Source organism: Bos taurus, chromosome 21, assembly GCF_002263795.3.
Source record: "Bos taurus isolate L1 Dominette 01449 registration number 42190680 breed Hereford chromosome 21, ARS-UCD2.0, whole genome shotgun sequence".
In the NCBI taxonomy this organism is placed as follows: domain Eukaryota; kingdom Metazoa; phylum Chordata; class Mammalia; order Artiodactyla; family Bovidae; genus Bos; species Bos taurus.
This window is the reverse complement of record NC_037348.1, coordinates 42915623-42939416: the sequence shown is the minus strand read 5'-3', so window position 1 is coordinate 42939416 and position 23794 is coordinate 42915623. Positions and strand designations below refer to the sequence as shown.

The window sequence follows — 23794 nt, the reverse complement described above, 5'->3', positions numbered from 1 at the left end:
TATGGGGTAGCACAGAGTCGGACACGACTGAAGCGACTTAGCAGCAGCAGCAGCAGCAGCAGTCATGTCTGACTCTTTGAGACCCCATGGACTGGAGGTCCTCTGTCCATGGATTTTTCCCAGCAATAATACTGGAGTGGGTTGCCATTTCCTTCTCCAGGGGATCTTCCCAGTCCAGGAATCAAACCCAGATCTCCGGCATTGCAGGTGGATTCTTTACCATCTGAGCCCCCAGGGAAGCCCTGCTGTTATCACACCACACTGCAATTTTCCAGCTCCCTAAGAATCACAACTGCTCAACTAGCATAAGTAATCATCCACATTGGACTAGTGGCTACTTACCAGCTATGGCTATGAGAAAGAAGTCATACTATTCATTTGCTAATCTAGTAGTGGTCTGTGGGTTTTATAAATAGATTTGATCTGCCTATGTGATTACTGTCTAAGTTCCTTGGCATTTGAATACATCTCTAGGAGGAAAGCAAGTCAGTTCTGGCATCTCAGCTGAAATCCCAGCTCCCATACTTAGCAGCAGGGTGACCTTGGGCAAGTCATTAGCATTGGAGCCTTAGATGTGTCATCTGTAAAAACAGGACCAATAAAAGCTCTTCCCTGGGGATGTTATATAAATTAAATGAAGGAATCCTCTCAGAACGTGGCATATAGTGGATGCTCAGTAGACATTATTTGCCTAGCTTCTTCCTCACTTTCAAGCAAAGGTCAGCAAATGTTTTCCATCAAGGATCATACAGTAAACATTCTAGGCTTCGCAAGCCATTGGTCTCTGTCACAACCACTCAATTTTGTCACTGCAGGACAAAAGTAGCCATAAATGATGAGCACAGCTATGTTCCAATAAAATATTATTTTAGAAATTAGGCCTTGGGCCACTTTTGGCCCATAAGCTATAGCTGCCATTCCTTAACACTTAAACCACGTATGTCCAGACATCAGACTAAGCTAATTTTTCATCATTCTGTTGGATTTTGCTTGCCCAGGGACAGAGGAGCCTGGTGGGCTGCCGTCTATGGGGCTGCACTGAGTCAGACATGACTGAAGCGACGCAGCAGCAGCAGCAGCAGCAGACGTGTCCTTGTCCCCTTTCTCTTCGTTGCTTTTATTTCTTGAATGTATCAGAGCAAATAAGTGTAGTTCAGTGAACTGACTCATTTCTCCACTTTTAATTTTAGGCCTTGAGAAGCCCCATAGGAGGTAAGCACTCAGACCTGGGATGCTCGTTTACCTTATCCACACAAGAGGTTCTCGGGAAATCAGCCACGTTTGAGGAAGATTCCCTCAACCTGCACAGAGACTGGAAGAGGGACCATCACTTAAGAACTCACCGAGCTAACTGAGGAGCTTTCATTAATGGAGAAGGATGGGTTGCAACTTATTTCCCAGGTTTTAAAATACTGCATAACCAATATATTTGCATTCATTTGTGTATGTATAAAGCACTTCTTAAAGGACATTAGAACTGAAAACAACAATGATCACTGGCGAGGTGGGAACTCAAATTGAGGGACAAGGATGGGAGAGAGAGTTAATGGAATATTTTTTAAAGTTTATAATGGTTTTGTTTATTTTTATTGATGTATAGTTGACTTGCAATGTGTGTTAGCTTCTGGTATACAGCAAAGTGACTCAGTCACACATATATAAACACATTCCTTTTCATATTATTTTCTATTATGGTTTATTACAGGATATTGAATATAGTTCCCTATACTATACAGTAGGACCTTGTTGTTTATCTATTTTATATATAGTGGCGTATATCTGCTAATCCCAAACTCCTACCCTTTTCTCCTTTGGTAACCGTAAGTTTTTTTTTTTTTTCTATGTCTGTAAGGCTGTTTCTTAAGCATAAGTTTTTAAACCATGTGAAAACATACAATCTATTCAAAGAAATTAATTTTTCTGATGAATTAAAAATTCAAACTAAAAACAAATCTTTCACATTCACAAAACCAGCCTAGTAAGAGAAAGACATACATGTGAGAGGTGAAGAACATAAAGCATCTAAGACTCTCACATGTCTCATGACTCCCAGGTGTCCCCAGGGACTCTATGGCAGCCCATACTTTTAGACCAGGCCACAGTTCCTCCCATGGAGTCCCACATGCCATGCTGAGATGCTTTCCAGCACCTCCATCTCTCTTGCTGCTGACTCGTTTATTCCTGCCTTCAAATAAGCTTTAACTTTTTAAATAGAAACTTTTATCTGACCTCACTTTCCACTACCATACTTTCTCTCATATGGCTTTCACAACTCGGTCCTGGGAGCCATTAGGAATGATTCTCTCTCACTTCTTAACCATCTATAACCCAGCTTCTACCTCTGCTCTTTCATGAAGTCCCTTTTTCTCTAAGGTCCTCACTGACTCTTTACAACAAATCTAGAGGTTGGTTTTTCTCCTTCATCCTTACTGTTCTTGTACTCCATTTTGCAAAGAACAAAGCTGATGTTCATCTTACTAAACATCTCTTCTCCCTTCATTTACTTAGTACCACAGAATTCGGTTCCTTCCTCAACCCCACTCTGGGCCGCTTTCATATTCCTGCCTCATAACTGGGCTAAAACTTGAGACATCCTTTTCTCTTCTCCATCTATCCTCATTCTCTCAGGGAATTCTTCTCTTCCCAAGACTTTATTTAGTGGGAAGAGAAAGCAGACAGGGCTTGAAGCATGGCTCTATGACATACTAGCTGTGCAGGTTAAGGGAAGTAATTTAATCTCTGTGAACTCATTTCCTCCACTCTAAAGCAGGGATCCACCCACTCTTTCATTCAACAGTCTTCACTGAGCACCTACTATGTAGCAGACAATGTTCTGGGTACATGAGATTCACTAGCAAACTAAACACATGAGTATTTCTACCCTCACAGAGCTCCCAGTCTAGCAGAGCGAGACAAAAAATTAACAATAATATACATGCTAAATAAGAGAACTATATAAAATGTCAAAATAAAGTAAGAGCTGAAGACAAGAATAGAGGTCAGGATACACCTTTTAAAAGGTGATCAGGGTAAGCTACCCTGTCTGCGTGTTTAGTTGTGTTCAACTCTTTGTGACCCTATGGACTGTAGGCCGCCAGGCTGCTCCACCCATGGGGATTCTCCAGGCAAGAATACTGGAGTGGGTTGCCATGCCCTCCTCCAGGGGATCTTCCTGATCCAGAAATCAAACCTGCATCTGTTATGTCTCCTGCATTGACAGGTGGGTTCTTTACCACTAGCACCACCTGGGAAATCCAAGCTTCCCTAAGAAGTTAATATTTGAGCAATCACTCAGAAGAGAAGGAGGAATTAAAAAACTGACAGAGAAGGTAGCCAGAGGGAGCTGACAAAGGTCTGAAAGGCAAAAGTGTGCCTAGCTTATTCTAGGGACAGCAAAGGGGCCAAAGTGGGAACGGAATGAAGTGAGCATAGGAAAGAGCAATTGGAAATGAGTCAGAGAGGAGTTGCAGGGGGTGGAGGCGGAGGGGTGGGAGCGGTGATCCATGTAGGGCCCCTGAATGCCATAGGAGCTGTTGTGGGGTTTTGAGTGGGGTGACATAATCTGATTTATTTTTTAAGGATCACTCTGGCTGCTCTGTTGGGAACAGACTTTAGGGGAAGCAGGGTGGAAGCAGAGAAACCAGAAAGGAGGCTACTGCAATAATCCAGGCAGGAGGTGATGGCAGCTAGGACCAGAGTGGGTGCACTGGAGAAGTGGTCAATTTAAGATTTAAAAAAAAAAAAAAAACACCTTGTAGGGTTGTTATGAGAATCTTATGAAGGCGTGACTGCAGGTACAATGCCCAGTACGTGCCTGATACCAGGAAGATGTTACCTTCCTAAGTGGTTTAGTGGTTAAAAAAAAAAAAAAAAACTTTGCCTGCCAACACAGGTGACTCAGGAGATGAGAAAAGGGTTCAGTCCCTGGTGGGGAAGAGCCCCTGGAGTAGGAAATGGCAACCTATTCCAGTATCCCTGCCTTGAGAATCCCATGCACAGAGGAGCCTGGCAAGCTAGTGTCCTTGTGGTTGCAGAGTTGGATACAACTGAGCACGCACACCTGCACACTTACTATATTTTTGTGGTCAAATATGGGTCACCATATGGAAGAGATCAAAGCTAGAATGTGATACCCAAGGTCAACTGACCTGGGGATTGACAGTCACCCTCACCTGAAGTATTGAAAGGAGGTTGGGCTGAGGAGGGGGCTTAATCTCCTTTTAGCTTTTTACCTTATAGCCCAACTCCAGGACAGTATTTCCCATGGCCTACACTCCCTCTTAAAAGTTTCATCATCTACTCAACATCAGTGCATATGTTTTTAAAAACTACCTGCCTCACCTCCATCTCAAGCTGTTTCTTCTATTACAACTACCCCAGTACCTAGAGGCTGAAAACTTAGCTTCATCTTTGTAGAATTATGGAATAAAAGATGCTTCCTTTGGAAGTTGGTATAATGCCATCATCTGTTTAAAACATCTCTACCTACAAAAAAGAAACGAGGCCCAGAATGGAGCATGACTAGCTGTGAGCCACTCTTTGTCTTTAATGACTGGGCAAGGTCTGGAACTGGTTTTCTGGATCCCGGTCACGTCATCAACAGCCCTCCCCCCATTCACCCGTCACCCATTTCCACAGCCCCTTATACTGGCTGCCAGAGGCATTTCCGTATCCGTCACCGCCATGGCTGCCATGACCATCTTTCCTGCCACTGCCCATGAGGCCTTCTAGAAAGGCTATTGGAGGCCACGGCCTATTCTGCTTCAAGTGTGCTGGCTCTGGGTTCAACTCCTGGCTATGCACTCACTAGCTGTGAGGCCCTGAGCCAGTTTCCTAATCACACTCTTCATCTGAAAAGTTCTTACCTCCCAGGACTTAGTAGAACAAGGCATGTAAGGCCCTTAGCACAGAACCAGCGCAAATAACAGCCCAAGAAGGAGCATGAGTTACCGTGAGCTGTGTGACTATTCTCAGTCCCTTTCAGAGAAGTTACCACAGATGTCTGGTGAACAAATTCTACTTGCCTTGGTCTGGCCATCAGGGCCTGGCAGCAACCAGGTCTATTAAAGGTATGGAAATGTAGTGCTCCCCGCTCACTGACCTTCTGATTGAGAAATTCTCTGTGCCCCAGTACCATGCTCATTCCCAATCCCCACCTCCATGTTTTGGTTTTTGCTCCTGCCTGAAATGCTCAGCTTAGTTCTCTCTGTCTAAATCCTGGCACATCCTTCAAAGCCTCAGTAAAATCTTATTATTTCACAAGGACTTCCCAGGCAAATCTTAGCTCTGCTGCTATTATTTCTTCTCTTCAATACTGCAGTATTTACATGCGGTACACACTGGTCACTTTCTTGTGGAAAGGCATGGGAGCGTTCAGGTAATAATATGCGTTCTAGAGCAAACTGCCTGGTCTCTCTAAGCCTCGGTCTCCTCATACATAAAATAGGGTTAATATTAGGGTTGTTGTGAAAATTGGACACACAAATACTTAGTAAAAAACAATTATTAATATATGTAACTAGTATTATATATTGCTGTTAACTTTTCCCTCTTTGTTCTATATATTTCCGTCTTCTTCCTCCCCGTCATTCCATCCATATGTACTATACTTTTATCTAGTATCCTATATCACAGCTTACATTAATGAGCTGAGTTCTGAAAATTTTGATTTCTCTTCTTAAAGATTTCACTACATCTAATAATTTTCTCTAAAAGTACAGATTTACCCAAAATATCACCTCCCCATCTCAGAGCCCACAGATGGTACAGAATACAGGGAGCATGGTTATTAGCCAGAGGAGGAAGATTGAAGAAAAGAAAAAATCCTGAAAAACTAGAACCGTCTGGTCTTTTTCTACAAAAGTTAATATTGGAGACATGGAAGCTATTCTGGGGTTAGAACCAACAAATCAGAGAAGCACTGAGGGTAAGTGGAACTTTGCATTCACATATTCCTGAAGTACTGGTACGTGTCCATGGCTACTGTTGTACTTTGTTTTGTATTTCACTCAAGCGGGTCCACCACTCCCCAGGAGCAATGTTAGGTCTGAGCAACACCAACCAAGAGTTCCACACCAGCAGGCACACAGACATGCAGAGTTCCTGGCTGAGGCCACTGTCACCAGGCAGTGACCATTGTATGTTCTTTTCTTTCTTTGGGGAATCAACTATGTTTATCAACAATAGCAAGACATTTTATAACAGGGAGGGGAGGATTTCACCTTTTCCCAGCAATACTTCCAAAAATCAGGTAAGAAACCATCTAGATTAAGAAGACCATCCTCACCTCTATTTTTTCCCATATGGCCTCATAGTTGTCCTGGTGTTGAATATCTTGCATCAGTTTCTGAATTAAAGCAGATTTTGCAGCAGAATGGCTCTCGTTTTTCTCAGAGGATGAGACTCTCTCTGACTTCTCGTCTGCATATTTTTTCATGCCAGAGAGAGGCATGCCCAGTTCCTCGTCAGAAAGAAGGTCACTCAAGGGACCAGATTCCACACTCTCCCCGAGCGAAGAGGCTATGTCACTGGAAGAGCTTGGAGACACCCTGCCTAGCCTCGTATGCTTCTTCTTGACATGGTATGTTGGATACATCTCAGAATCTGAGTTCATTTCAGACAGTTCCCAGTCATCAATATTCTGAACGGTTTCTCCTCTGGGTTTCTGAGGCAGCAGCTTTGTTAGGTTTTCCAACTTCAGAGCTAATACTTCTGTCTGCTTGAGGTGAGAGGGCAGTGCCAGGTACTCATCAGAGCCATACCAGGCCTCCACAACCTGACCGTTCCTGGTGATGTGACTTGGGGAGGAGGAGTAGCTGCTTTTGCCTTTGTGCTCTGAAAGAAGGGGTCCTAGAGATGTGACGCTGTCAGAGCTAGCAGAGGACTCGCTGCTTTGAGTAAAAGGTGGTGAACTGGATGTTTCTGACTGCACTGGCAATTTGGCGTTCCCACTGCTCTGGTGACACGGCTCCAGTGAGGAGGTGGAGGCAGACTCTGCCTCTGGCCTCTGTCTGGCCTTGGAAGGACTAGAAGGAATTGCATTCGGCACTGTCGCGCTCCTAGTGTTTTTGGCTTGCTTGTCTGAACTGGGTTCCTGTTTAGGGGTCTGGCATGGAGGCATCTCTTCTCCGGTCTTGTGGGGCTTTTTCAGTCGAAGCTTCTCTTTATGGCAGTCGTTGAGCCTCCCCAGGCTGGAGGAGATCTCCTTAATGTGACTTCTAACTGTATTTTCAAGATTCCCATCCCCCATCTTGTGCAAACACTCATATGACTGGCTGGCGGCAGAGGGGCTGTTGGGGTAAGAAGACTGTAACACCAGGCACAGCTTAGACCTGTCAGGAGGATCCACCAGGGATGGGGTGCTTCTGCTCATCTCAGGCTTCAGATCGACCATCTGCTTCTTTCCACTAGGGCCTTTCAGATTATTCTTAACTGTCTCGTCTTTAAGGAAAAATCCTCTTTTTGGCAATGTGGGCTGTGTGGGAGAGTCCTCATTATAGTTAAAGCAGTCTCTGATGGATCGCTTGGGGGTTGTGTTTTCACAAGCAAGAGGCTGTGGATTCTTCGCCCCATGTTGGGAAGAGGAATCAGATTCTTGCTTCACAGCTTCTGAAGCGGGTTGAACAGCATTTGTCGGAGCTTCCACTGAAGATGATGGCCCCTGCATTAAGCCTGGTTGCTCCTCCACTGTGCATGCATTATTTTCCTCACTTCTGCCTGTGTCATCTGCTGAAAGAGATACTTGAGACGCCTCCTCACTCACAGCTTCACTGAAGTTGGAAGGGACGGAGTCAGGAGCCACCGAAAGTAACCCAACGCTTCGGATAAGCTCGGGGAACTCCTTTTCCATCTCACTGTAGCTCCACGAGTCGAAGGGTTTGGTTTTGACCTGGCTAGAGGTCATATCACCCAGGCCACCGAGCAAATCCTCACTTGGGCTGTAGTCAGATAATTCGAAAGCAGTAATACCGCAATCCAGAGACAAGTAATTTTGAGAGCATTTGATTGTTAACTGTCCAGAGTCATCTACTTCTGTTAGAGCATCAAGCCGGCCCTGAAACAGACAACGGAAATGGTTTCAGCAAATGTAACATTACACTCATCTGCTGGGCACATGAGATTCTCAGCAGAAGCCACGATACAGGCCCAAAATGCATCAATCTCAATTGCTTCTGGTTTGAGGTACAGAAAGGCGCATTCATTAATTACCATATTGCTTTACATAGTATCCTGTTCTTAAATATTTAAGGATTTTTCTTCAATCTGGAGAACAGAGCCTTGGTCAAGGCCAATCCAAAAATAACCATTCTTGCCCTGATTTTTTATTTTACAATAGTGTACTGTTCACTTAGTAAGCATTTGTGAAGTGATGCCTTAAGTAGTAATATTTCTGAAAACAAATTAATATGAGTGTAAAATCTCCATGTATATCTCTTTAGCTTATCACTCCATCACCTGCTACAGTGGTAACCTCATAGTAAATGCTCAGTAAATATTTTAAAGTAGAATAATTAATTACAGTAAGTCTGCTGTGTTAAAGATATGTTCACAAATCACAGGAAGATGAAATACTGAATTTTCATACATAACAAAAACAGTTTAAGACCAGCTTCTACTGTCCCCATCTGTGTGAAGGTAAACACGAGAATCCTGGGAAAAATTAATGTGCTTCAAAAGTGTATCTTTGTAGCCCCCATCCCTTCCTCTGTGTGTATTCTCCCATACTCTCCCACCCTGACGCCCACTTCATCTGTGTATGTTAGATACCAAGTGCCCACCTTCCTTCAAAGTAGGCTGACTTGAAATTCCCTTATGCTAAAAAATAGTATTATAAGTGTTTTTAATTTAATCATTGGTTGTGTGACTAAGGCTTTTATCTCATTACTAATGCAGTTTCTAACATCACACAACAAATGGGGAGAGTTTTAATTGACGATTTGCTTGGGACAGAAGGGCCCCTGGCATCCGACATGCCTACAAGGCTGAAGGAATAGCTGGTCTAATCTAGCCCTTTAGGAGACGAAGAAAGAAAACTGCAGAGTGAAATCTCTGTGCTCCTGAGGGAGGAATGGGGTGAGCACGACTGTTATTTCAGTTGGGTTATCCCAAGATCTGATCTCTCCAGGCCCTTATATCAGGTTTTTTGGCTCATTTGTTTGTTTGGATAGGGGAGGTTCTCTCTCTTCAGACCTTGCCTTTATCTCCTATTCCCTTCAGTCTTATTCCACAACATCCAGGTAAGTAATAATAATGAAAAGCCTCATTTTATTTTTAAGCCTAAATCTCCTCATCTTATAAATGGGGATGGTTCTTTATTACTATTACTTTTCCACTTAATCCTCAAAACAATTTTCTCCTGGGGTCTGTACTGTTGTCCCTGTTTTATGTAAGTGGCTGCTGCTGCTAAGCCACTTCAGTGGTGTCCGACTCTGTGCGACCCCATAGACGGCAGCCCACCAGGCTCCCCCGTCCCTGGGATTCTTCAGGCAAGAACACTGGAGTGGGTTGCCATTTCCTTCTCCAGTGCATGAAAGTGAAAAGTGAAAGTGAAGTCGCTCAGTCGTGTCCAACTCTTAGCGACCTCATGGACTGCAGCCCACCAGGCTTCTCCGTCCATGGGATTTTCCAGGCAAGAGTACTGGAGTGGGGTGCCATTGCCTTCAGTGGAGCCTGAGCCAAAAGAAGGTGCATAACTAGCACAGGGCCTGGTGACTAAAGCTGAGCTAAGCCTTAAATGAAGGTTGTCTGACCCAGAGTCCACACTCTGACCTTTGTGCCAACATTTTCTGATTCACTGGGTGCTATTTTAAACTGGATATGTCCCCTCCTCCAGTATGCCTTCCACATTGCCACCAGAGTAATCTTTACAAATTGCAAGTCTGACGCTATTACTTCTTTGCTTAAAGTCTTTTGTTAGCTTCCTGCTGCTAGATTAAAACTCAAACCCTTCAAAGACAGATATGAAGAGGCCTCTCTCAAGCCACCTGTCTGTCCAAGGCTGTACTCAGCCACAGCATCATCATTTCATTTTTTGAATATATTGTGTTTCTTCTGCCTCAGAACCTTTGCACATGCTATTTCCTCTGCCAATAAAGCTTCCCACCTATAACACCCCTAACTAGTTAACTCTTACTCACCCCTCAGACCTCAGATCAAGTTTTATTTCTTCAAGATTCTAAAGTCCCACATAAATCAGAATCTTTTATAATCTCTCAAAAAACTATGTTGTTTTTCCTGAAACATTTATCTCAATCTTTAAATACATACTATTGTGATTCTTTGATTAATCTGTTTATCCAAGTGGTTTGTAAGTACCACAAAGGTATAAATCACATAGAAAATGGCTTGCTCACCAGGATAACCACAACACTTAGCATAGTGAGCTGCAGAGAGTAAGCGTTCAAAGATACATCTGTTGAATGAATGAAGACATTTGGGAATGTATGTCTATGCCTTCATGAAGTTTATTCCTCTGATTATGTAGTTTTAGTTGACTCCAGTGATTAAATGCCCAAACTTCAGAGTTAAATGGACACAACTGAAGCAACTTAGTGTGCATGCATGTATTGGAGAAGGCGATGGCACCCCACTCCAGTATTTTGCCTAGAAAATCCCATGGACGGAGGAGCCTGGTAGGCTGCAGTCCATGGGGTCGCTAGAGTCGGACACGACTGAGCAACTTCACTTTCACTTTTCACTTTCATGCATTGGAGAAGGAAATGGCAAGCCACTCCAGTGTTCTTGCCTGGAGAATCCCAGGGACACAGGAGCCTGGTGGGCTGCCATCTATGGGGTCACACAGAGTCGGACATGACTGAAGTGACTTAGCAGCAGCAGCAGCAGCAGAGTTAAATTCTAGCTTACGCATTAATTATTCATATGACCATGAACCAGTAGCTTGATGTCACTAAGCTTCATTTCCCTCATCTGTGAAAATGAAATAATAAGCCATGTCATAGGGCTGCTGCAAGCCTTAAAGACTCTGTAAGACACAAGTCTGGCACATGGATAGGTACTCAATGAATCCTTACCCTTATTACTTATTTTATATACATCACACTTTGTTGTGATATAAATTGTCCTGTGGTTAAGTGCTAGCGGAAGAACGCGCAAAGTGCAATGGTGTGAGTGCTTGCAAGGGCCAATGTGTTCCCACTGTGAGGGTGAGCATCATTCAGGTAAAGTGCTTACCACACTGTCTGGCATATGGTAAGTTCTTAATCAATGTTTGCTATTGTGTTAATACTATTAACAGTTATCACTACCTGTGCGACTACCTCTCTTAACCTCAGTCTTCTTATTTGTAAGATGGATTTTACAATATCATCTGTAAAATAAGGATAACAGCACTCACTCTCCCTACTTTCCAGAACTGTTTGAGGATCTAACAAAATTGTGATGGTGATTCCTAACATTTAATAACATATGTTATTCATCTTTGACTACCTAGTGCCTTATAAAGAGTAAGAAATCAGGCTCCTCTATCCATGGAATTCTCCAGGTAAGAATACTGGAATGGGTTACCATTCCCTTCTCTGGTGGAATCTTCCCAACCCAGGAATCGAACTCGGGTCTCCTGCATTGCAGGCAGATTCTTTACCAGCTGAGCCACCAGGGAAGTCAATAAATATTTAGGGGAGGTAGAAAGAAAGGAAGGGAGGGAAGAAATTATTATTATCACAGAAGAGATCAGTTATTATTATCACAGAAGAGATCAGTTAAGAGAGGGTTTTACTTGTTTTATTTAATTATTCCTAAGTTTATATCCTTAAACAATCATTTAACCTCTCTTAAATTCAGTTTTGAGAACTGAATGGAAAAATGAAACTATTTTTTTAATGGAAGCATAACTGAAGTATATTTTTTAACTGAAGCAACTGATTTACAATATTGCATTATTTTCAGATATACAGCAAAGTGATTCAGTTACATATATGTTTTTTCACATTCTTTTCCATTATAGGTTATTCTGATACTGAATATTGTTCCCTGTGTTATATAGTAAATCCCCTGTTATTTATCTATTCTATATATATAGTTGTGTATACCTATTAATCCCGTACTTTTCATTTATCCCTTTTCCCTTCCTTTTCCCTTTGGTAACCATAAACTTGTTTCTATATCTGTGAATCTGTTTCTGTTTTATAAATAAATTCATTTATGTTATTTTTTATATTCCACTTAAAAGTGATATAATTTAGTATTTGTCTTTCTCTTTCTGACTTATTCATTTAGTATTGCACTCTATAAGTCCATCCATGTGGCTGCAAATGGAACTATGCAAATGGAACATAGTAACAAATGTTACTATGGATGAGTAACATTAAAATGGAACTACTTTTAATATCCATTTCCTTTCTTACTAAATGAAACAATAAACATAAATTATCACAATTTCTGAAGTATAGAAAATTTCAGGATAACACATTTTGGTACAATTTTGAGCTTTGCCCTAAAGTATTTTTCATTTGTTTGTTCAGCTGGCTTTGTTTCAGTAACACATTTGCCAATTTGTTTATAAGATATGATCTACTCCATATTTAAATAAAGGAATAAAACTCATTTTGTTTTTGTAAGGACAGAAAGAAAGAGAACTTGCCACTTTCTCAATTTTCAAACCTATTCTATAATGGGCTCTGAAACTCAACTGATTTCTAGAAAAGAAACATGAATTCACCTTCACTGGAATACATCTACTATTTTAGATTATCAGCATGTTTAATGCCATTTCCTTATTCATTCTACAAATCTTTCACAGCTGAATTTATTCTAATAAAGCTGAGAATTTTATCCTAATTCTCTTCCTATTTTCCACAGTTTCAGTGTGTTGGCAAAAATAAAACTGACAAAAAATAGGATCAAAAATCCATAGCTTCAAAAAGGATAGTAACACAGACAGTGCTTCAGTTCATAGAGAAATGTTCACAAAGCAGATGGCTTTGAACCCACTGTTCCTTTACCCCTTCATTCAATGTATTCTTGCATGTCTACACGAAAGCTAAAAACTGACTCCAAACATGAAAACGCACTAAACTGCTTCCAACTGAATCTGTAAATAGTTGTTGAGCTCATAGTGTGGGGACCATCAGTCAGTTCAGTTCAGTTCAGTCATCAGAGTCTTTTCCAATGACTCAACTCTTCGCATGAGGTGGCCAAAGTACTGGAGTTTCAGCTTTAGTGTCATTCCTTCCAAAGAAATCCCAGGGCTGATTTCCTTCAGAATGGACTGGTTGGATCTCCTTGCAGTCCAAGGGACTCTCAAGAGTCTTCTCCAACACCACAGTTCAAAAGCATCAATTCTTCGGCGCTCAGCTTTCTTCACAGTCCAACTCTCACATACATACATGACCACAGGAAAAACCATAGCCTTGACTAGACGGACCTTTGTTGGCAAAGTAATGTCTCTGCTTTTGAATATGCTATGTAGGTTGGTCATAACTTTCCTTCCAAGGAGTAAGCATCTTTTAATTTCATGGCTACAATCACCATCTGCAGTGATTTTGGAGCCCCAAAAAATAAAGTCTGACACTGTTTCCACTGTTTCCCCATCTATTTCCCATGAAGTGATGGGACCGGATGTCATGATCTTCGTTTTCTGAATGCTGAGCTTTAAGCCAACTTTTTCACTCTCCACTTTCACTTTCATCAAGAGGCTTTTTAGTTCCTCTTCACTTTCTGCCATAAGGGTGGTGTCATCTCCATATCTGAGGTTATTGATATTTCTCCCGGCAATCTTGATTCCAGCTTGTGTTTCTTCCAGTCCAGCGTTTCTCATGATGTACTCTGCATGTAAGTTAAATAAGCACGGTGACAATATACACCCTTGACGTACTCCTTTTCCTATTTGGAACCAGTCTGTTGTTCCATGTCCAGTTCTAACTGTTGCTTTCTGACCTGCATACAAATTTCTCAAGAGGCAGATCAGGTGGTCTGGTATTCCCATCTCTTTCAGAATTTTCCACGGTTTATTGTGATCCACACAGTCAAAGGCTTTGGCATAGTCAATAAAGCAGAAATAGATGTTTTTCTGGAACTCTCTTGCTTTTTCCATGATCCAGTGGATGTTGGCAATTTATCTCTGGTTCCTCTGCCTTTTCTAAAACCAGCTTGAACATCTGGAAATTCACGGTTCACGTATTGCTGAAGCCTGGCTTGAAGAATTTTGAGCATTACTTTACTAGCGTGTGAGATGAGTGCAATTGTGTGGTAGTTTGAGCATTCTTTGGCATTGCCTTTCTTTGGGATTGGAATGAAAACTGACCTTTTCCAGTCCTGTGGCCACTGCTGACTTTTCCAAATTTGCTGGCATATTGAGTGCAGCACTTTCACAGCATCATCTTTCAGGATTTGAAATAGTTCAACTGAAATTCCATCACCTCCACTAGCTTTGTTCGTAGTGATGCTTTCTAATGCCCACTTGACTTCACATTCCAGGATGTCTGGCTCTAGGTCAGTGATCACACCATTGTGATTATCTGGGTCGTGAAGATCTTTTTTATACAGTTCTTCTGTGTATTCTTGGCCATGGATACTACTTAATATAAAGTCACAACACAGCTGTGAAAATAGTGGCCAGTTACAGTCTCAATGGTTTTTCATCTTTCATGGGCTACCACTCGGTGAACAAAACAAGTTCAAATAAAAGCATGATGAACATATTCCACAAAACACAATAACCATAAACTCTAGAGTACTTTCACATTCCCAGCTATAAACAGAGTTGATCAGTAAATGTTTATTGAATGAATAAACTGTTGTTGCTGTTGTTCAGTCACTCAGTCATGACTCTTTGTAAACCCATGGGCTGCAGCACGCCAGGCTTCCCGGTCCTTCACTATCTCCAGGAGTTTCCTCAAACTCATGTCCATTGAGTCAGTGATGCCATCCAACCATCTCACCCTCTGTCATCCCCTTCTCCTTCTACCTTCAATCTTTTCAGCATCAGGATCTTTTCCAATGAGTCGGCTCTTGGCATCAGGTGGCCAAAGTACTGGAGCTTCAGCTTCAGCATCAGTCCTTCCAATGAATATTCAGGATTGATTTCCTTTAGGATTCACTGGTTTGATTTCCTTGCAGTTCAAGGGACTCTCAAGAGTCTTCTCCAACACCACAGTTCAAAAGCATCAATTCTTCAGTGCTCAGCCTTCTTTATGGTCCAACTCTCACATCCATACATGACTACTGGAAAAACTGTAGCTTTGACTAGACGGACCTTTGTTGGCAAAGTAATGTCTCTGCTTTTAATATGCTGTCTAGGTTGGTCATAGCTTTTCTTCCAAGGAGCAAGCATCTTTTAATTTCATGGCTTCAGTCACCATCTGCAGTGATTTTGGAGCCCCCCAAAATAAAGTCTGTCACTGTTTCCACTGTTTCCCCATCTATTTGCCATGAAGCAATGGGACTGGATGTCATGATCTTAAGTTTTTTGAATGTTGAGTTTTAAACCAGCTTTTTCACTCTCCTCTTTTACCTTCATCAAGAGGTTCTTTAGTTCCTCTTTGATTTCTGCCATAAGGGTGGTGTCATCTGCGTATATGAGGTTGATTGATATTTCTCCCGGCAATCTTGATTCCAGCTTGTGCTTCATCCAGCCTGGCATTTCGCATGATGTTCCCTGCGTATAAGCTAAATAAGAATAAGCAGTGTGACAATATACAGCCTTGACACACTCCTTTCCCAATATGGATCCAGTCTATTGTTCCATGTCTGGTTTAATTGTTGCTTCTTGACCTGCCTACAGGTTTCGCAGGAGGCAGGTAAGATGGTTTGGTTCTCCCGTCTCTTGAAGAATTTTCCATAGTTTGTTGTGATCCACATAGTCAAAGGCTTTAGCGTAGTCAAAGAAGCAGAAGTAGATGTTTTCCTGGAATTCTCTTGCTTTTTCTATGATCCAATGGACATTGGCAATTTGATCTCTGGTCCTCTGCCTTTTCTAAATCCAGCTTGTACATCTGGAAGTTCTCGGTTCATGCACTGTTGAAGCCTAGCTTGGAAAATTTTGAGCACTACTTTGCTAGCATGTGAAATGAGTACAAATGTGCAGTAGTTTGAACTTTCTTTGTCATAGCACTTCTTTAATAATTTAAATAAATAAATATGTAAAATGAATTGGTTTGACTCAATTATTTCCAATGTCCCTTCTAGTGGTAGAAAGTGGACAGGTCTAATGACTAATCAATATGGGATGTTGGACAGAATGAGGCGAATACATGGGTAAGAACAAACAAGCAAGAAAGAATGTATAGATTGGAGATACCAAGAGATATCTAAAGTAAGATCTCTTCAGAGTCTAGACAAAACCTTCCCATATCTGATCTCCACCTCATTAGCATACAATGCCTCGTAACAACAGATTTAGGGCAGAGTTGACTAGTTTTGGATTATTTTCTGTTAATTGGATTAAATTTCTTGGGCTTCCCAGATGGTGCTAGTGGTAAAGTACAGGCCTGCCAGTGCAGGAGACGTAAGAGATGCAGGTTCGATCCCTGGGTGGGGAAGATCCCCTGGAGGAGAGCTTGACAACGCACTCCCATATTCTTGCCTGAAGAATGCCATGGGTAGAGGAACCTGGAAGGCTACAGCCCATGACTCAGCACACATGCATGCATAGTTGCTTAGTTTAGAGTTCTTTGTAGTTTCCCATAACCACAAAAATTCCAATCGCAGATCCTCTAGAGATCCCACTTGGGAGGGATGGCATCTGGGGACTAACACACACCTACATACTCATCCCACAGTTTTAAGAGGAACCCTGCCAAAGACTGTATCATGTCCTTCATTGCCACTTTATCCAGAAAAGCTAAATGAAAACAGACTGTGCCTTAAAGTTAGAAGTGAGCCCAGTAGATTTTCATTCCCATAAACTTCTAGGACCTGCTGGGAATTTTCCACAGCAAGAGCATCATTAAGAAAACAATAATCAACAAGTATAAATCATCTATGAGAAGCCCAGATTTGTTTTGTGCTGTTGATAATGTTGGAGCCACTAACACATTAATAAATTAATGAGCTATGGAGCACTCTTTATAAGGTCTTTTAGTCATATATTTATATAAATGCCTTTTATACTTGTATAATACATATTTTCCACAAAATCAACAGCAGAGCACTAAACTGGGTGTCAAGAGCCAAGGGACTATATATACACACACAAACTCTATATGTACCCATACATGGTATCTATCTATACATACACACATATATATATACACACACACACTCTATATGTATCCATACATGGTATCTATCTATACATACACACACATATATATAGCCCCTACTTAGCTAGCACAATACCTCTGTGTGTATGTTGCTTTTATTTGGGAATAGGAAAGTTTACTTGGATTTAACTTTACAGTGTTCATTCTTAAACTACACATCAAGATTAATAACAATAAACTCTCCAAACTGTGCTTACTATGAATGGATAAGAAAGCTGTGGTACATATACACAATGGAGTATTACTCAGCCATTAAAAAGAATACATTTGAATCAGTTCTAATGAGGTGGATGAAACTGGAGCCTATTATACAGAGTGAAGTAAGCCAGAAGGAAAAACATAAATACAGTATACTAACACATATATATGGAATTTAGAAAGATGGTAACAATAACCCGGTGTATGAGACAGCAAAAGAGACACTGATGTATAGAACAGTCTTATGGACTCTGTGGGAGAGGGAGAGGGTGGGGAGATTTGGGAGAATGGCAATGAAACATGTAAAATATCATGTAGGAAACGAGTTGCCAGTCCAGGTTCGATGCACGATGCTGGATGCTTGGGGCTGGTGCACTGGGACGGCCCAGAGGGATGGTATGGGGAGGGAGGAGGGAGGAGGGTTCGGGATGGGGAACACATGTATACCTGTGGCGGATTCATTTTGATATTTGGCAAAACTAATACAATTATGTAAAGTTTAAAAATAAAATAAAATTAGAAAAAAAATAAATAAAAATGCTGCTTGTCAAATAACTGTTAAAAATCAATAAACAAATCACTACCTGGAAAAAAAAAATCTAAGTATACTGGTTGTGCAAAATTCTAAAGCCATATGACTCACTGCAACCAAAATGATTTTTCTAAAGCATGAACTGAATCATATCAATTCCCTGAACAAACTCTTCTGTTATCCTCAAAATAAAGTCCACTTCTCTTAATATGACTTTTTAATATAGCTTTTCATCTTCATGATATGACCTCGCTCACATATTAGTTCAAATGCAGCTTCCTGGTCCTTTGAGCTTTTTGCTCTCTGATATTATCCTTCTCTCTCTTACCTCTGAATCTTTATGTCATTCCTTCTGTCTAGAACAGTTTCTACCTCCATTCATCAGTCTAATCCTGCTTCTTCTTCAGGTCTCAGGTTAGACTTGCGTCTCCTGGAAAGCCTTCCTGCCTGAATTAGATGCCCCTTCTCTGACCTCCAGTGGCTTCACGTAGACCATTGTATCTGCATGTAAATCATGCAGACCAGAGTCTGGTCTTCATGTCTGTCCACTTGTCTCGATCCCCCACTAATCTCAGCCCTTTAAAGACAAAGATCATGCTTTGATCATGATTATATTCTTAGCACCTAATGCCTGGCCCACAGTAAGCACTCAATAAATATTTATACAATAGTTGAACAAGGAACAGGATGTCAGGCTAGCACCAAAAGCTACAGGTGATATCTATGCAAACTACCAGGTGTGAGTTAACTCTGGTTCATAGCTTCATTCATTCATCATAGCCTCTGGTCGATAGATTCATTCATTCACCATCGCCTCCCATCACTATTCCTAGTTTCAAAGCCCAGCTTAGGACCTGCTTATTTACTTATAAATAATTCCTATCCCGCACCTCTGAACTGAAAACATTCTCAAATAGTCACACTTGATGATGCATCACGTGGCTTCCAGGAAAACACCCACCTCCTTTGTCTCTTCGGAGAAAGCCTGCAGAATGTCCGTCTGTCTGGTGTAGTTGCCATTGGCGTCCTGCAGACCCTGCAGAATGCGCTCCCGCAGAACAAGCACTGAGACGCGGAGTTGGTGCCAGAGCAGCTGCACGGCGTGGATGTCCACGATCACGTTGACGGAGTAGGACAGCAGCTTCAGGGAGAACTCTGTTTCAAGGAGGGCATGGATCTGCTCGACATGATCAGAAATATCTTCACAAATGTCCTGCAATAAAGGAAAGCGAATATATGATGACTCTTTTGCCTTAACCTGGGGTGCTGTGCTGTGCTTAGTCGCTTAGTCATGTCTGACTCTCTGTGACCCTATGGACCCATCAGGCTCCTCGGTCCATGGGATTCTCCAGGCAAGAATACTGGAGTGGGTTGCCATGCCCTCCTCCAGAGAATCTTCCCTGGGGAGGAGAACAGTAAAAAAGTCACTTCTTTACTTGACACCAATGATCAGGGCCAACAGGTCAAGGGAGCACATGCTGAATAGTGGCCTTTGTTTCAATTCAGATACACAGTCACAGGGGCTTCCCAGCTGGTGCTAGTGGTAAAGAACCCGCCTGCCAATGCAGGAGACGCAGGTTCAATCCCTTCCCTGCTGGGAAGATCCTCTGGATGAGGGCATGGCAACCCACTCCAGTATTCTTGGCCTGGAGAATCCCAGGGACTGAGGAGCCTGGTGGTCTACAGTCCATAGGATTACACAGAGTTGGGATACAACTGAAGTGACTTAGCACAGAGTCACAGGTCATATTCCCAGGCCCTGGGGCTTCAGTGCAAGCAGGTAAGTTGATCATTTCCAAGACACAAATAAGCTACTATTTTTTCAGATACCCACACTGAAAGTTCAGCCAAGGTAAGAGGTCACCTCACAAATCCAACCTCTGTTCTCTGTATTTACTGTTAGTTTGGGATTCAGGTAAGGAATCCAACAGGGTTTCTCTTTGCTACTGGTGGGCTCCACCAAACACAAAATATCTCAGAACAGAAGCATCCTCCTGACACCTAGGGCTTCCCTGATAGCTCAGTTGGTAAAGAATCCGCCTGCAACACAGGAGACCCCGGTTTGATTCCTGGATCAGGAAGATCTGCTGGAGAAGGGATAGGCTATTCACCCCAGTATTCTTGGGCTTCCTTTGTGGCTCCCGCATTTCCTGCAATGCGGGAAACCTGGGTTCAATCCCTGGGTAGGGAAGATCCCCTGGAGAAGGGACAGGCTACCCACTCCAGTATTCTGGCCTAGATAATTCCATGGACTGTATAGTCATGACAGGACTATACAGTCAGACACTGAGCAACTTTCACTCACTCTCCTGACACTTAGCATGAAGAAAAATGGCTAGAACGTGGGCTTCAAAAAACTCCCAGCCATTCTCAGTGAGCCATGGGGTCTTTATTGTAAGGGACGACTGTCACATTCCCACAGGGATACAACTTACAGTTAAATTTGTAATGGATATCCACACTTTGCAAACAAAATCACTCTTAAGAAGGAATACCAGAGAAATCCCAAGAGTAAAAACAGATACAGTTTGGTTTTGTTTTTAAGACTCAGACATTGAAAATAAAAACACTACTATATTAAAGTTTCAATGTTCTCCCCACATACTATTAGGTAGGCACATTTTATCTGATATGTCACTTGTTTCCACATTTTCATTGTGCTGTTAGAGGCCTGCAGCATGAAATAGGTAGCAACTCTGTAATATTTACTTGAACAATCGGACTCCATTAAGCATCAAAATGATGCAAATGTCAGTGAAAAGTGCTCAATTACTCATTTTTAGTTATGTATCAGTGATTTCTTTTAAATGGAGCTTTTATGATTTTTGTTAAAGCTAAAATTTTAAGATAGCATTTGGATTCTAAGGCCTATCTTGAGTATCAAAACAGTCATTCTGTGCTGGAAATATAACCTTCCAATTTCATATAATTCAGTTACTTGTCAAAGAAAAACTAAAATGTAACCTGTATTTAACAATGTGTGCTAATAAGCAAAAAAAAAAAAAAAAAACACTATTGAATAATGATGGAAAGTTGTGCTGAATTTTGAACAATAATTATTGTACAATTTCAATAAATGCTTCAGTATTAGGCCTTGAAATCTAAGACCTAATTGGTAATAGTGATATAAGCTGGTGATAATAACTTGAAACAGATTAAAAAGTTGGAACAAGCATTGGAGTTCTAATTAGGTAAACTTCTTAGAAAAGAATATGGGCCCATGGTCTTATGCAGACCAGGAGAGACTTGAAGCAAAAATTATACTACCATATTACATGTATATGAGAAGGAATCATAGCCAGATTAGCTAGCCTTTGCTGGCCTTCAGCAGAAAACAGCAGGCCTGTAACTATCATCAAATCTTCCATGTAGCTTGGGGTCTTAGCTGATGCTTGTCTGGGCATCCACTCCATTTACCCCCACAGCTCTTATTTCTGATCCTCAAACACCTCCCCAAAGCAAATGCCCTGCATCCTTTGCCCTGTCAAGATGCTCATTTCTGTGCAGCAGTGTTGCTTGGGAAACGCCCTTCCTCCCACTGCTGACCTTTTCCAAATTCTTGTACTCTCCTGGGTAATACCCCACAATCCACTGTAAAAACACGCCTTAACTTCTTCACAAATGCTACCTCTACCTCCTGGTCTTACCCAAACTTGACTTTGCCCAAGGCTCCTGCTTCCTCCATCACTCTCCCAGAGGAGCCGCTCATTCTCCCAGGCCTGGACTGAGAGGGGGGGAAGAACAGGAGAGGGAGGGGGACCTGATGGGGCAAGAGCAGGCCTCAGTGCTGCTTTGCCACTTTCTGCTCATTACTCTTTTGCCCTCATATTAACACTCTTCTTTCTTCATAGGTGCCTACCATCTGCTAACCTTCCTGTCATCCTCTTTTACTGCTGTTATCTGCATTCTTCTCTCTCTTTCCGCTGCACTAAAGAATGCATCTGGTTCACAGTTTTCTTTCTTTTCCATACTGAGCATAACTGTTACCTTAGATAATGTCAACATTCACCTTGAGGAACAAACCAATACTCTAGGCTTGAATTTCCTTTACTCCACAGCTCCTAAGACCTTGGCGCCCACTGCACAGGGGCAACTCTCCACCACAGCTCCGCTCTGGACCTTGCTATCACTCCACCTGGGGAACAATATCAGGAAGCCCCTTGTGCCACCAACCTCTTTGTCCGACTTCTTTACTCCCATTCTCCCACTACAGGTGCTCTTCACCCCATCCAGGCCACCATTCCCTCCATCGCCTTTTCTCATATGCCTCCTGCCTCCTAGCACAGCCTCTACAGTGATCACTTCAGCTACTCTGCCGATAGTGTTCTCAACTTCCTCACACTTTTTGGCTCCATGACTCAGAATTTGTGAGTGTCGGTCCCTTAGGCCCCATTATAATGCTACAGATGCAAAATATATGACATACCTCGGAGAGAAAAAGGTTGGGGAAACCCTTCTGCCACCTGCTCAGAACAGCTAAACAGGCATTTCTACACCCTCCCACGCCCATCCCCTTATACAAAAATTATATATATAACCTGGGTACCATGAAACCTACATGCCAGAGCACATGCCATCTACTCTCTTTACACACACATACGGCTCCTTCATAATGGATGCAGGAATGTAGTCAGAGCCAGGTCATGGGTCAGGATGTCAGGCAAGTATCCAGGGGAAACTGCACAGAAAAGGCACCAAAGCATCCATGGTGCCAGTTAACTTAGGTTTCCATACCCTCCTTAGTAACCGTGAAATGTGAACTGGTCCTGTTTCCACACATCAGGTTAAATATTTTCTTACTTAATTCACATACAGCACAGTAGCTCCTATGGCATTCAGAATCACAGCACAAAATGCATTGACTACATTATGTTTATCAACTGCCCACTTCACTCAACAGCTGCTGCCGCCAGTCTCTGAAACAGGACTCTCCTATGGTTACCTAGTAGCTGATACAAACACTGATGACCTGGGATTGTTTACAAATAAACTCGATCTGGTTGGCTCAGTGTTTTTCTTTTAATTTTATGTTTATGTGAGAGAGGTGCCTTTTTGGGGTAAGACTGTTGTATATGTATTTTCCGATTGTATCTTATGTCTTCCAGACAGATACAAGGCTTTTAAGACAACTGTTATATTTTTAACCAGTATCGCCAGTTTCCACCAGTGTGATATAGCAGTGAGGATGCCTTTTCTGCAAGTGCTCTGACTGCCTACTCTCCTAACTCTAAGCATAATTGCCAAGAATCCAGCTAACTCTCCCTCAGAGGGGATCTATTTGCTGCTTCATCATGAGGCCACCATGCTCACTCCCAACCATTCTCAAGACATCGTGATGGTTTCCTTGTGAAATTAAAAGTATCTGTAGATCAGCATTCTGCCAAAGTGTCCCAAACTGCCCATCTTCAAGGATCCCATAAGTATGAGAAGGGAAACCTGTCCTTCCAGCAACTTCCCTGCCCAGGTCCTAACACAACACTTGGCACCCCATTTCACGAAGTCCCACTGACGCAGCCATTCCCACTTCTCTTTGTTTCAAACCCCCCCAGTAACTACAGCCTGCCTCTCCACAGGGACAAAGAGCAATCAGCAAACATTTCTGCCTTCTTCTACTACTCAAATCATGTTTCTTTCTCTTCCCCTCAAATAATTTCACCATTTCTCTCAAAACACTCTTGAGGTACATTTGTGTAACTGCAGGACACATTCAGATGGTTTTTCTAAAACAAACATGAATTATAGCCTGCTTTTAAAGAACATGTCTCCCCACTCCCTCTTCCATCTTTTTTCCTATCAGAATTTTAAAAACCTTGAACCTTCATCTTATTCAGAGCATACCATTACA

The 23794-nt window shown here is 42.1% G+C and overlaps 1 protein-coding gene across 4 annotated transcripts in view; it reads right to left on the bottom strand.

The window, feature by feature from the left end:
* The window catches only part of AKAP6 (A-kinase anchoring protein 6), a 500589-nt gene that overhangs the window by 275923 nt on the left and 200872 nt on the right, over positions 1-23794 (bottom strand). For all 4 annotated transcript variants that reach the window (NM_001192923.3, XM_010817158.4, XM_059879132.1 and 1 more), the window contains 2 exons: positions 18911-19162; positions 6287-8053 (listed from right to left, as the gene is read on the bottom strand). In NM_001192923.3, the coding sequence (NP_001179852.1) occupies positions 6287-8053; positions 18911-19162 (2019 nt within the window). The remainder of the gene's footprint in view (positions 1-6286; positions 8054-18910; positions 19163-23794) is intronic.